The 14,650-nt window shown below is 49.2% G+C and overlaps 1 protein-coding gene across 3 annotated transcripts in view; it reads left to right on the top strand.

Annotated features, from left to right (window-relative positions):
• The window catches only part of Rab3gap2 (RAB3 GTPase activating non-catalytic protein subunit 2), an 87,178-nt gene that overhangs the window by 21,529 nt on the left and 50,999 nt on the right, over positions 1-14,650 (top strand). For 2 of the 3 annotated variants that reach the window (XM_023710349.1, XM_004626943.2), the window contains exons 3-7: positions 8,767-8,890; positions 9,895-9,976; positions 11,431-11,478; positions 11,555-11,630; positions 11,891-11,992. In XM_023710349.1, coding sequence (XP_023566117.1) covers positions 8,767-8,890; positions 9,895-9,976; positions 11,431-11,478; positions 11,555-11,630; positions 11,891-11,992 — 432 coding nt within the window. Of the gene's footprint in view, positions 1-8,766; positions 8,891-9,894; positions 9,977-11,430; positions 11,479-11,554; positions 11,631-11,890; positions 11,993-14,650 lie in introns of those variants that run through there. The other variant, XM_023710350.1, reaches the window with a different exon arrangement.

The raw sequence follows: 14,650 nt of genomic DNA, 5'->3' as shown, positions 1-14,650 counted from the left end.
GGAGCCCCACCCACCCCAGAGCTGAGGAGGCTCGCTGGTCCTGGCCCCACCCACTCCAGAGCTGTGGACACAACATCCATAAGGCACACTGGAGGCCTTACAGCTGTGTGTGTCCTGGGACCTGGCTGCCCCAGTGATTTCCATCTCTTCAAAGGAAAGGTGCAATCCATGTGGCAGGGTGACACAAAGAAAAGTGGTGACGGGATCACTCACGGCAGAGCACCTGGTCTGGCCATGCTAGGGACCAGTTTGGGGTTGGGGAGCAGGCCTAGAGACAGATGGGCCCTTCATAGCAGAAGTAGTCCTTTAAGTGGCTCCTTCCACAAAGCTGTCAGCCTCAGGTTCCTGGAGTTCGAAGCTCACAACTTTCCCGCTGGCCAAAAGTGCCCTGAAGGCATTCGAGGAACAAAAAAAAAAAAACAACCTTATTCCATAGCAGAAGCAGCTCCATAGTTAGCCTCAGATATGCGTGATCGGACAGGAGGCCAATGTGTCCAGGTAGGAGAGACCAGGCTCCTCGCGAGGCTTGTGACCACTGTGCAGTCCCTGCTGGTGTGGCTCTCTGCCACCTGCCCTGCAAGGCACCTTGGACACCAAGGTTCTCCAGGAAGTGAGCAGCACTGCTCAGGCTTGCGTTGCCTCTGCAGCTTCTCTTGTGACACCAGCTGCTGTTCTTAAGTGAAAGGCTCTGCACTCTGCTCTTCCTGCCACATGAGCTTCACTAAGCACTGAAGGAAGTCCTTTGCCCTGAAAGCGTGTGGTGGCTCTTGCTAGGATTTCAGTCCTAGGGTAGAGCCTCACCCTCTGGACTGCATTTACCCTAAGTCCTCCTTACTTATCTGCCAAGTGACAGTTGTGTTGGGATTAGGGCTTCAGTATGTGTAGATGTCTAAAATCCTGGGATGGATCCATGCCAGGCAGGCTTCTACTTGAGCAGGTGAAAAAGCAAAGATTAAGGGACCCTACATACCATGAACAAATGCCACAGAGTGAGAAGGCCCACAGAACAGGCTGTCATGGTGACTGGAGTGGAAGGAGAGGCAGACAGAGTTCTCCCTCTAAACTACCTGGATTTAGGGTGGTGTTGTGACAGGAAAATGGGAAGTGGAGAGGCTGGAAAGAACATCTGATGTGCTCCACCAGCCCTGCATGGTGCTCCTGTCAAGCACGGTAAAGAACTTAGACGTGGTTTTTTGAATGTTGTTTTGTTGTTTTACAAAGCTTTTGGTTGGGATTATAAATTCTGTTTGCTACAGGAAATCAGTCATTAGAGTGGAATATTTTGCTCAGCCTGCTTTAAAGGGCATTGAGGCATGCTGGCAGGAACCTCAAAGGCTACTGTCCTCTTAACTGGTGAGGCCAATACCTGCACTTCTCACCTTCGCTGTGTGGTGCGGCCAAAGGCAGAAGTGGGAGTCGGCATGCTCAGCGGTGAGTGAGGTGCGGCTCCTGTAGCCGGAAGTGCAGGGATGTTCTGAGCCAGGATCTCAGTTAGGACAAGCAGCGTGGAAATTGCCACTCAAGAGAGACTGAAATGTGTTCCATCTCTCTTACCAAAAGTGGTATAATATAGATTCTGAGTCAGGTATGACTTAGCGGATTGGCAGAGGATGAAAGTGTTCTGGGAGGAAGAATCTCTGTTTATAGGCTAAAAAGAGAAGTCACACCACCTGATTAAAGCATATTGGAGGGCCAGGGAGATAGCTCAGTAGAATAAGCACTTCCCTGGCAAGCACAAGTGCCTGAGTTCAATCCCCAGTTCCGCAATAAATTAAATAAATAAATAAATAAATAAATAAATGGAAAAGCATATTGGAGCTCTCGTAGTCTGCGGAGATGGGGAACACCTCTGCCTGTTTCATTAAGTTACTTCAAACCGAGGAAGATGGCCTGGGCTGTCACCCTGAGGAGCTGCTGCAGAAGGTCCCCAGGGCTGGTGGTCAGTGACCACCACCTCCCAGCCATAATCCAAGCCGATCTCCCCCAGTAGTGTACAGGAATGGTGGTGCTGCCCCTCTCTGGGATGTGGTGGTTATTTGACTTTGTCTGGAGACATTTTTGGTTTGCATGGTTGGGGGAAGTGTGTGTAGCCACCAGAGGTCACAGGTTGGCCCCCGGAAGGAAGAGTGCTGAGGTGGGCAGCCTCAGGTAGCCCAGGGCCGTACGCAGCTTACAGAGTCTTTCGGCCTACATTGTGGTTCCCCATGATTTCTTTAGAAAGAGTTCCTGTCTTGTCCCACCACATTTTGAAAGGACTTTAAGATCTTTCATTTGAGAATCTTAGACTCTATCTGGAAAACAACCTCCCCAGGGCTTCCCATGCAGCATTTGAGCCAACTGTAGGGTTGGGTCTGGGTGCTAATAGCTTCCCCATCTCCACCTTCTTTGCTTCAGGCAGCTTAATTTTGCATACCATTTTGTTTGGGAATGAAAATGTCCTGCTAATCCTTTCCCCACAAAAAATGAAAATTGGAAAACTTCAGGCATTCCATGGTATTAGTAACCTGGGATGGGGGAATCCTAGTCGTTGTTCACTTTCCTTTTGTGTTCCAAGATTGCTGAAGCATTTGTGTTTCGCTGTGACAATCTAAATGAGCACTGTATTTCCCTGGCGTAGGTGAGCAGCCACTGAGGGTGGCGCCGAACACGCTGACAGCTCCTTCGGTACGTGGGAGTCACTGTAGTGGGTAAATATCTCAAAGCTAACACAGGGACAGGAGCATCGTGCCTTGTAAGTGGTGCACTCACTGGTTTACAGTTGAGAGCTTTGTGCATCTGCTCCGGCGACTTCTGTGGCTAATCCCTGCACGGCTGATATGCCAAAAACATTTGCTGCTGTTTACCAAGTGAGCATTATCAGCCCTTGTGGGAGCTGTAATTGAAAGGCTGGTTACGCTACTGCAGTTTCCCCACCTCCTGTACATTGTGAAAGAATAACCACTTGACAGCTTTGCGGGCAAAGTATATGGCAGAACCCTTGTTCTTTAGTGAGAGTCCTTTTCACAATCCACACTGGTGGCCTCCTTGCTTGTGCAGATTAAGAAACTCTTTCACCAGTCTTCATTCAAAGGAAAGGCCTTGGAGTGTAGGCCAAAAGGCGTTGGAGCACAGGCCACATCACAGCGCGGTTGGACCCCCACCCTCCCTCAGCAGGGACCGTGCTTTACAGATGTGGATGGCTTCTTGTCAGCTTGAACAGAGGCAGTACCTGGGGTAGCACCTTAAATGGTGAAGTGGGCTTTCTCATTTTCTTTTTAAATTTCATGCCTCTCGGGAAATTAAGCACTCTGTCAGTTGATGGTGTTACTCTAGGATACTTTCGGGGCGCACTCTCAGCAGCCGTGGGCCTGTTGTGCAGGGAGGTTTTCCAGCAACCTAGTTGGTAGGTGCAGGTCCCTATGGCACACAGCAGGAGGATGCACCGCACCTCACCACCTCCAGACTCGGCTGCTATGCCAGGCTCGTAGCTGTCCGTGCAGCCCTGCATCTGCCAAGCTTTCTGGGGTGCAGTTGTGGAGGTGGTGCTAACCACTGGCCCTGCCCTGAGCAGGCTGTCCCCTCTGTCCTGCACTGACAGTTCATGGAGTGGCTCAGCCCTGCTCGCTCCCACAAGGAGCTGCTTCAGGCAGCCCCTCACTTTTAATTCTTGGTTTATATTCAGCTGCCTCCCGCCTGTGCCCTGAGCTGTGTCTTTGGGACTGAGACAGGGTGTTCAGTCCATCAGATTCAGTAAGGCCGAAAGCCTTCAGTGACAGTCACCCAAACTAGCAGTGCCCTTAAAATTCCAAACAGTGTAGCTATTTGTTTCCCATAAGCTCACCTGTTTTACCCCAACCAGAGTGACTTACTATATTATAAAGTAAATTTAAAACAGAAAAGTAGTGGAGACGTGGGACAAACCATCTTATGCCAATCAGATTTCTTTCAGTAAACCCTCTGAGGGGGCCTGCCTGTTAGCTCAGTTGTTTAAGTGCCTGCTCATGCAAATGCAGTTAGGTACAGGATGCTACAGTTCGAACCCCACCTCCACCAGCCTTATCAGACCCACCCTTAAGGCAGGCTGAGCCAGCCAAAAAAAAATCCTTCTCAATAAACCCTCAGAAAGAAGAAATCCATGAGCCTGTGAGGAGAGCAACAGTGAACACACAAAGGCAAACAAGGAGGGCCAGAGAGCGTCTGTCCTGGACTGCTGTGTAGGGTCTGCTCTGTGCCCCGGCTGCCCGGCAGCCTGTGTGCCCTCTCTCCACAGTGTCCTTGCTGCGGAGCTGGGGCCACAGCCCACCTTCTGCCACCATGGGTCAGGATTCAGGGAGTGGCAAGAAGTTCAGCCCATTTCCAGCCTCAGAGGCCTCCTGGTGGTAATACATCGGTGATCTCTTGGTCCTCAGCAGTCGAGGGGCCACCTGCGGTCCAGGCTAGTGCAGAGTTGTAGCCACACGATGATGGAAGTGGCCCTGGGAAAGAACAGGTGCACAGTGAGTATTGCTCAGCTGGTGCCTCCGAGGGGAGCCATGCAGTGGAGTCGTCCTTAGGTGCTAGGACCGACTGACACAACGGAGAATCTTCCAGCTTAGAGAGGTCATGAGTGCAGTGGGAGAAAGGGATCTGAGGCCAAGTTGGTCCTCGAGTGCAGGAACACGGGGCTCTGTCCACCTTGGCACTTGGGCAAGCCAGATCAGCAGGGCCTCTGTAGGGCTGGTACTATCACCGCAGCATTCCGAGGGCACTCAGTGTCCCTAGGGAGAAAGTGCCCCCAGCTGGAAACACTGGCTTGGCTGACAGAGACGTTTTGTGTTAGCAGCAGTGGCGGCGGCGGGGGCAACAAGCTCGCTCACTGAGCAAGCAGAGTGTGTGTCAGGACCCTGGAGTGCAGTCCGTGTCCTGTCTCCCTCAGAGGGCTGTCCATGTGACCATTGGGCAGGGTGGCACAGTCTCACACGGAAGTGGCGGTGGAGTCATTGCTCCGGATTCACATTCAGGCTTTCGTCATGCCTCATGCACATGCAGCAGAATTCCGCTTGCTTCCCGACTCCCTCAGAGTTCCTCCGTGGAGAAGGAAGCAAAGTGAGCTGATCACAGTGGGACTGCTGGTGCTGCGCTGCCAGCCCTGGTGCAAAGGCAGTGAGGAAGTGGGGTGGCAGCCACAGTCTTGGGCTGTTAAGGGGAAGACTGCTAAGAAGCAGCGGCTGCTGTCCTGGTAACAGACTATCAGAGTGCTTTGTGAGGGCAGGAGAGGAGAGGTGGACTGCAGGTCTTCGCCAATGTGGCCTGTGGACCAGGCTGCATGGGGCTGAAGAGCAGCATGGGGCGCCTTCTTCGCCAGCCCCTGGTCTCTAGGCCAGGGTAGGAGAAACATACTCACAGAGAGCAGGAACAGAGCTGTGCTCAGTTTGAAGAGGTGAAAGAGTAGGACGTGGCCACCAGGAAAATAGGGACTCGGGGACAGGGAGGGGGACAGGTGTTTTTAAAGGAAATGCTTGAGAATGCGGTGCCCCATACTTAGCTGCCTTGAAACTCTGAGACAGGTTGAAGAAATTCGGAAAGGAGGCGTCGGTAATCAAGCATATCAGCTTGAGAAAAGGCTTCTCTTTGGCTTTGGGACTGGGCAAACGCCGAGCAGAGGCAGCCGTCTCCTAGCATGGCTGCCGCATCGTCTGAGGAGCAGGGGACAGACTAGGAAGACCACCAGATTAGGCCAGGGCCCTCTGTTCTCACGAGGCTCGGCACAGAGCCCTGAACTCCTGAGAGGCTGTGACACTGCAGGGAGTTGGGCCAGTTGGTCTGTAAAGCCTTGCATCTTTGAGACTCTTACAGATCTAATTCCGATCAGTGACATAATTATGAAGACACGGGGTAAAAACATGGGAGCAGTCTTCTTACTGAAAAATTGGTTTTAGAACATTTTCAGGGTTTACTCTTTGAACATAATCTTGAAAATACGATAAAAGAAAGCCATTTGTATAAATGCTCAGTTGGTTTTTTCAAGTTTTTTTAGAATTTTCCTAAATCAGTGTAGTCCTTTCCTAGAGCATTATTTTAATTTTTTTGTTGCAATGAAATGGAAATTAGATAAGAGGGGGCAATTAAAGGTTTCTAGACACTTTTAATTTTTTTTATCAAACAATACCTAAATAATATTCCTGTATGATTTCCTGGGCTTTGAGCTGCTGCCTGAAGGTGGGCCCTACTTGCCTGCAGGTTGGTACTGTCCCTGCAGGGCAGCCACGGAGTGGGGCTGCCTCTGGAGGAGTCAGGTATGGTGCTGGGTGAGCGTGAATTCCTGCAGCAAACTGGCTCCGGGAAGAAGCGCAGCTGTAGCTAACTTTTATCCTTAGGGAATAATTTCCTCCCTTAATTTTTCTGTATAAAATAACATTTAAAAAACATCAAAGTAGAGGCAGAGTTCCTAAAAAGTGGAATTTGAGTAAAATGAGATTTTGCCCATCCTATTCTTCTCTTCCTGTCTTTTGGGGGAGAGTAGAGTGTAGCCTCTTTAGCTGACCTTGTTTAAAACAGAAAAAAAGGCCTGAAGTCTACTCATTTCCTAGTGTTTATTCTGAAGGAAAAAGGACTGCTTGAGTTTCCAGAGGTGTCTGCCTGCTTGGAGCTATTCCTGCAGCTTTTCTGTGAGCCATATTTTATTTGTCCTTTACACACATCGCTGATGGTGTCCCAGCAAGAGTAGCCTGTCCTTCCTAGAACTGCCATTGGCATAGTTCTGACTAGGATGACTCTCTGTTTTTAAAATCTCCTAAGTGTTGTCAATACTAGTAATGCGTGCTTATGAAGTTTTTAAAGAGCATAAAATTGTAATTTTTTCAAATAATGAAAGTGCCCTTACATCTCTTTCCTCTCTTCCCACCTGAATAATTCAATCCAAGAGACCAGGTGCTGAGCAGGAAGGGATCTTCAGGACATAAAACTTGACCGCTGTAGGAGAATGGGTCAGGGATCTAGCTGCTTCTCAGTAAGACAGTCTTGCTGGAAAAAAGCAAGTCATCACACAGCATGTTGGTAAAAATGATCTATCTGCACCTCTTAAGAAAAGGGTCAGTCTTCCTTCTGCATAAGGAGAGTGTGCAGTAATCAGTCAGAGGACAGCAGCCCTGTGGGAATCTACGAAGGAAAACAACCCGTTCATAGGAGATTTACTTAAGTTTTATGCAAATGAGAAATTTTCTTAAGCACATGAAAAAATGCCTGCTCTCACTCCTAGGAGAAGTGCAATTTAAATTATACTGGGGCATCAGTACAGAGATGGAGCAAGCAAAAGAGAGATCACCTGGCATGGTGGCACACGCCTGTAGTCCCAGCGCTGGGGAGGCTAAGACGGAAGGTTCGCTACAAGTCTGAGCTGGTAGTGAGGCCCTGTACCACATAAGTAAATCAATTAAGTTTTAAAAAGAAATATCACTTTTTATTTATTGGATTGACAAAGAGCAAGAGTTAAGACGTCTTTTGGAATGGACTACTACTCTGCCATAAAGAAGGACAGACCTGAGTCACATGTAAGAAACTGGACACGCCTTGAGCTGTAAACGTTGGGTGAGATAAATCGGACGCACGGGCTTAAATGTTGCATGGGGAGATATGAGGGAGAAGGATGAGAAAAGCGTTGAGATGTGTTCAAGTGCCCACCAGCTCCTCACTAGAAGGTGGCCACCACGCACTGCAGATTTGTGCTGACAAAAACAGAAACTGAAAAACCAGAGCTAAACATCCTTTGAAACTCCTGTGAGAACACAAGCGCTTCCCAGTCTTTCATATTAATGCGGTACGGGCAGAGCCTGGCGTGGGTGCCCCCTGCAGCTTGCTGGCGCAGTGCCTTTGACCCAACTATTCGGCTCCTAGGAACTCTCATTGCTGTGGTGTCCCAGGGAGATACTCAGCCAGCCTCTGCAGTTACTCACTGCAGGGTGACTCATCACAGCAGAGAATCACAAACAATACCAGTGCTTGTCAGGAGGAAGCAGATAAACTTGAAGGATCTGAAACATGGAGCAGTACAGCCATTAAAAAAAAAAAAAAAAAAAAAAGGTCTGGAATGGAGTCTGGGGATATGTTAAGGAAAAAAAAGCAAATAGTCAGAGTGTGTGTGTATTATGATGCTTCCTGAGAAGGGGAAGGTATTCACTTGTGTGCACAGAGCGCATCTCTGGAAGTACATGAACGAGGAGCCACATCGATTGTCCTCACAGTGGACAGCTCGGCGGCCAGTGTATCAGAACATGGGGTTTTCCAGAGAAGCCCTATTTCTGCAGTTCAGATTTTAACCATAGTATTTATCTGTATAGTAAATATGCAATTAGAAAATAATTTTGCAGATGAAATAAAGAGCAAGACACGTCACAAGCTTGTACAGATCCTACAACTGTGCAGTCCTCAGGTGATGTTTTTTTCTCATGTAGCTGAAGATACTGTAGTTATCTCTCTGCAGAGTTATCTACCAGCTCACTATACCGAATCCTTCCTGAAGTGACCCCTAAGTAACTCTTCTGATGCCCTGCTTGTTTATATTTACATTTTCTGTATTCGTATTCAAAACTGAGATTTACATATAGTATTTTGTTAGTCATCATTGATGTGTTTTGAAAAAATATAAAATTCTGTAAAAGAATTGAGAACCCTAGGGCCAAAAAGACCCAACCAATCAACAAAAAATGAAGAGCCTTTCCTTTTCTTTCTTTCCCTTGGCCCTCAAGGCAGTCAAGCTGGGTCGAAAGCCTTTTGTACTTTGCATTTGTAGTGATTGCACTTTTACCATAGGAAGAAGAAGGAAGCACCTGCAAGACACAGAAGACTTCCTGGCTTCAGGACTGTGTTTTGTCCTTGTCTCCAAACAGTGACCTTATGGTCATAGCGCGGGAGCAGAAAGCTGTATTTCTAGTGCGTGAGTAACGCATCATTTGGGGGCCTTCATTTGCATGCGTAGACCAGAGCAGAGCAGTGATTGGCTGGAGAGCACAGGTGCCGGTTCTGCTGTATGCGCTGATTGGCTGGAGCGCACAGGTGCCATGTCTGCTGTATGCGCTGATTGGCTGAAGAGCACAGGTGCCGTTTCTGCTGTATGCGCTGATTGGCTGAAGAGCACAGGCGCCATTTCTGCTGTATGTTACACAGTGGGCCCTGTGACACTTATTTCTTCCTCCCTCTTTCCTTTCCTCCTTCGTTCTGTTTCCTCCTCTGACTTCAGCCACATGAGCTGTCTCTGTGGCACTTGAGAGCAGTACTGGGCATTTCCAATTCTCACAAGGGCCAAGGTCACAGACGCTCCTTTTTTTTCAGTTTTTATTAAGTATGTGTTTGTAGCACACGGTGACTACCTGTATCCCAGGGAGTGGAACAGACCCCTTTGGTGAGCGGAGTGATTTTCACCTGCAGTGTGAGAACCCACACTGCTGCAGGCTTTAGTTTGGAGCAGAAATTCTGAGCTCAGGAAGTTTGTGTTGAAGGTTAAATTCGTGACTTGGGGCTGTGTGGGATACCAGAGGCTCACTGATCAAGACAGGGCCACATATGAAAGGGCTAGGAAGCAAATCTGTCCCCGGTAGCATAAATGCAATAGAAAATGTTCTCTCCTCTCTGATAAAAATAATCTTATAAATAAAATAGGTAGTGTGGTGCATAGGAATTAAAAACCTTATTCTGCAACACTATGAAAATACTATATGAATTTAGTTGGAAGAACAAGAGATCAAAAGCTAGGAGTCCAGGTGATGTTATAAAATCTCTTTAAAAATTTAAAACATTACCTTTATTTAGCTATAAAAACACTCAGTTGATATGGAACTGTTAAATTGTTTACTCGTCATTCTAAAGGGAAAGAGCAAAATGTATAAATTATTGTCTGTGTACTTTAAAGGTATTTTATATGCTATCCAAATTATTTTTCAGCAAAATGGAAACAGAGCCATAAAGGAAAGGAAGAAATGCACTTTGCTGTTGCCTGGAGCGGCACTTTAAGTGTTGAAGAAGGGTAGGTGCCAGCTGGTTTGCTTGCCTCTCTGTGGAGTAAGCCTGTGCACGAGACTGACCTGTGCCTGAGTCTGGGAAGAGGTTCTGTCGTTGGGAATTATTTAATGAATGTGCGTCCCAACTAAAGGTTGTAAAGAAGACCCAGACAGCAAGTTCTACCTGTGTGGTTTATTTTTCAGTTTGGTTTGAAGAAGATTAGTGCTCAGAAAGAATCCCATAAGGTCTTCTCACACCCTGCCTTTTCCTTCTGTTCTCTGGAGTTAGTTTAGTCACCCACCAGGCTGCGGGCACTCATGCACCTGTCTTACTCGTGTCAGGCTTGCACTGCACAGAGCTCACGAACTCCGGAAATGGAGTTGGTCCGTTTAAGTCCCCTGCTGACCCAGTGAAACTTAAGACCCACATCTGTAGAGGGGGCACATGGTGGGCTGCTAGCGTGTAGCCCGAAGCCTCGGGCAGCATTGGTTCAGAGCTCATGACTAGCAGCTGCCGAGAGTGAGGAAAGAGGCCCTTGAGACAGCCAGATGAAAGTCACCGGGCGCAAGTACCCACAGCACCCTGGCACTCGAGAGCACGCGAAGTGTTTTCTGCTATTATCCAGAAAAATAGTATTTTTCATTTTATGAAAGCACTTTAAACAAATTAAAATATCTTGTCATAAAGGAACACATTACAATAACAAGAAAACATGTTACTTTTTAAAATCAGCAGGAATAATACTGTTCGGTGATTTCCTCTGGTGGGTGAGACAGGGTGCTGGTGATTTCTTCGGGCTGGATGCCTCACAGGGGCTGTGTGGGTGTCACGGGCTAGTCTCTGAGCTCCTGGCAGTATTTTAAGTCTACATATCAAGGGTAAACCATCATTGCTTAGGTAGCCTTAGTGCTAATGTGTAGTTAGAAAGATGATGAAAAGAATAATTCTACAGAGTGTAGGAGAAGAGACCAGCGAGTTCAAGTGCAGAGTCCCGAAAATAAGACATCCTACTGGGGATGGAGCTGGGGTTACAGTGCTTGTCTGGGGTGTGCGAGGTCCTGGGTTCAGTCTTGAGTGCCAGGGAAGGAGGCAAACACATGTCTGTATCCTGCAGAAGTACAGTCTGTGGCGGTGGGACCGTCCCTCCCCGCTGCCCTCTGCTGCCCCGCAACCTGCACGAGGAGGAGATTGCACCCTTATGTGCTCACTCGAGTTGTAGGTTCAGATACAGTCAGTTGTGTAAATAAGCTTTTGGTTTGTTTCATGCTTTTTCAAGGTAACATAAAGGTTTTTACTAACTTGACAATGAGTATGTCTTATGTGAATGAACTTCATGGTGCACTGTTACTGTATTGTTACTTATCAGATAGAAATGACCACTTATGACCCTGTAGTAACAAACTGTAGAAAAATAAAAGTAATTGCTGAGCTTGCTGGCTAGGCAGAAGTTGTTGATTTTGCTCTCATTTTTGTTCCTAGGGAATCTGTGACAAGTGCTCTGTGCATACCGCTGGCAAGCCAGAAGAGGTGAGGGTGAACAGGGGCTTTCGGTCCCCTCTGCACTCGTGTGAGCTGGGAGGGTCATGAGTCTTGTTTATGGCAGGAGCTCCACTGGGCGTCCTGACTGGACCTGCATCGTGGTGGGTTTTACCTCGGGTTACGTGCGCTTCTATACTGAGGTAAGCTGAGCTTTCAGCAGCTAGAAGCCATGTGCTGCAGTACCTCTCTGGGTCCACCCTTACTGGCTGGGATGTAGCTTTCTCCGTGGAAATATGTCCGTGGTGCCTGAGGGGGTAGCAGCCCGGGCAGGCTGGACCTTCCAGGGAAGTCAGAGGCGCGAAGCTGGTTCTGAGGCAGTAGATCCCCGTGGGGCTCCAGGAGCAGTGCCCCCCTGTCAGGTACAGCGAGAGCGGCAGCGGGCCCCTGTGTTTCCTCCTAGAGCGGCGTGCTTCTGCTTGCTCAGCTCCTGAATGAGGACACGGTGCTGCAGCTGAAGTGCAGGACCTACGAGATCCCCCGGCACCCTGGCGTGACGGAGCAGGTAGGGCAGGGGCCGCGGTGCTCCGGCAGGGTGTCGCCGCTCTGAGGGGACGTGGGCATTGCCCTTGGGCTGCAGAGAGAGAGCCGTGGTGTCTGCTTGTCGCTGCAGGCAGGGTGCCAGTCCGCTGGTACAGTTCAACAAAGTACTGTTTCCTTTAACAATAAAATATTCTAGTTAGAAGCCAACAAGTTTCTTAGGTTTAGACTAACGATTTAAAGCAATAATTCTGTAACATTTCTTTTTTAACATTTTTCTCTAACAGCACATTTCCAGGTGACAGCCATGCCTGACAGCTTCTCCAACATGACTTCTATAAAATTTCTATAACATTTTTTTTTATTTTGACTTAGGAGTCAAATTTACCTGTAGCAAAAGTTTAAGTTCAGATCTTGTCATTAATACTACCAGTATAGTACTTATATTAACTATTTCTCAGAAGTGTTTTTGTGTGTTATGAAAAAATGTACTCATTGAAAACTTTGATTGGGAAAATAGCACTGCTCAGTATGACGGCTTCCGCGGCAGCTTGGCCGCCTTCAGCGAGGTCAGCTGCAAGCTGGCACAGTTGCCAGAAGACAGGTGCCATGCAGGGCGGCTGCACGGCCTGCACTCGTGTGTGGCAGCCGGGTCAGAGCCGTGTACTCTGCCTCCTTCCGTGTGCAAGTAAATGGCTGCATGTGTTGTGTGCATAGGAGCTGAAAATGTGGCGTAGCTGGCCTGCAGTATAGAATAAAGCGGTGTAATTAGGGAGAGAAACTGGTTCCGTGTCTCCTAGTACTTGTGAGTGCATTAGTAGTATAAAATGCCTAAGTGCTAATCTACATGGGCGGGGCTGGTGAGATGGCTCAGTGGTCTAAAGCACCTACTTAGAACAAGCTCAGCAAAGCCCAGGGACCGCGGTTCAATCCCCCAGCACCACATGCCAGCCAGCCCCGCCCCCTGGTGGACTGAGCTGGCCACACACACACACACACACATAAATAAATAAATAAAAATTAATCTACATGGGCAGAATAAATTCTATACAAGTTGGAGAAGGGGAGCATTAGGATTCAGAGGTTTCATGGAGAAGGTGAGATTCATGTAAGCCTTGAATAAGGGGCCTATAAATTTAATTAGGTATGGAAAAGGGGGAAAGTATCAGGTAATCAAGAGAAAAATGAGAGAAGATTCATATATAAGAGTATGTATGCTATAACAAAGAACCATTGTCAGCCAGGAATGTAGCTCAGTGGCACAACACCTGCCTGGCAAGCGCAAGAACCTGAGTTCTGTTCCTGGTACCAAAAAAAAAGGAAGCCTATGTCAGAATGGCCATAGTTTTTAGAAACTCAAATGATTTGGGAGAGGAGAGGAGCTCCGAAGGGTTTGTGAGCAGGAAGAGACAAAACAAGAGACCCCTTCTCCAGGGTGAGCAGGCCGCGAGGCTGCAGCTGCCTGGGCCTCTAACTCCTCTGCAGCAGCGTGGATGGAGGGCTCCGAGCCAGGAGGGGCGGCGCTCTGGACAGAGAGCACAGTGCAGAAGTCGTGCTGGAGAAGCTGTCAGGCGTGGCTGTCACCTGGAGATGTGCTGTTAGAGACAGATGGCTCAGGACTGGGCCATTCAGGTTATTAAGTGTGATTTGGGGTGCACTGACCTCTAAGCAGTGGAGGAAATAAAATGAAGATGCAAGTATCAGGCCAGAACACGAAGCTGCAGGGGCAGAGGCTGGGCTGGAGTGATGAAGAAGTCCTGGACTCCTCCCATGGGGACAGCAGAGCTGCGGGAAGAGGACTGAAGACTTGGTCACATCCTTCCTAGGGAGAGAAGGGGCAGCAGGGAAGGAGCGGGGAGACCTGAGCCGGGGCTCCTTAAATCCACGACAGCTCTCAGGATGCTTCCACTTTCTGCACCCCACTGGGGGAGAAGGTGCCTTAAACGCTCGGCCCCCCCGTCAGGCCTGTTGGTGCAGTCATCACTTGACACTTGAGTATTTGCCATGCAAGCCTGGAGCATCCCCTGTAGCTGAAAGCGTCCTCATGACCCGTGCACAGGAAAGCCGCTGTGTGGCTCTGTGTGCCGTGGAGCCGCTGAGGCCTGCCCCAGCTTTGTGCATCTGTTAGGAGATCTTGCAGGCTTGCTTCCCTGCAGTCCAGGCCCAGCCCAGGCCACAGGCACCCACGTCCTCCTTGTCCTCTTTGGTTCAAGCCAAAGCACAAGGAAGGTGAGCACAAGTCCCTGCAGGGCAGGCTCCCAGGAGATGCCCGTTCCTGTGGTGTCCGAGGGCCCTGTCCCCTCCACACAGGAATCCTCTGTCCTCGCACACGGTGCCACAGGCTTGGGGCCACTGGTGTCTGTGGTTGTGTTTCTTAGGGCAGTCCTCTGGTTTGGGTGGTTAGGACCTTTCTGTCCTCAGGCTGCTGAGCCAGAGAGGGGGCCACATCACTCGCTGTACATGCACGTGGGACCTACACGCGCCCTGTGGACCATGCGTGCCAGCTCCCTTGCCCCAGTCTTGCTCCTAAAGGCCCAGGGTCTGTGCATATAGAAATAGCCAATGGTAGACCCAGTCCTAGCCCAGGTCCGGTGAGTGTGCGGAGAGCTTCCTGCTACCCTGCGCCGGCGGGACCAGTCCCAGGCCAGGCGCAGAGTGGGCCGGACCCTCTCCCAGCCCCTTG

Source organism: Octodon degus, unplaced genomic scaffold, assembly GCF_000260255.1.
Source record: "Octodon degus isolate 3935 unplaced genomic scaffold, OctDeg1.0 scaffold00017, whole genome shotgun sequence".
In the NCBI taxonomy this organism is placed as follows: Eukaryota; Metazoa; Chordata; class Mammalia; order Rodentia; family Octodontidae; genus Octodon; species Octodon degus.
Note: the sequence above shows the minus strand (reverse complement) of the source record. Positions and strands in the feature narration are given on the sequence as shown.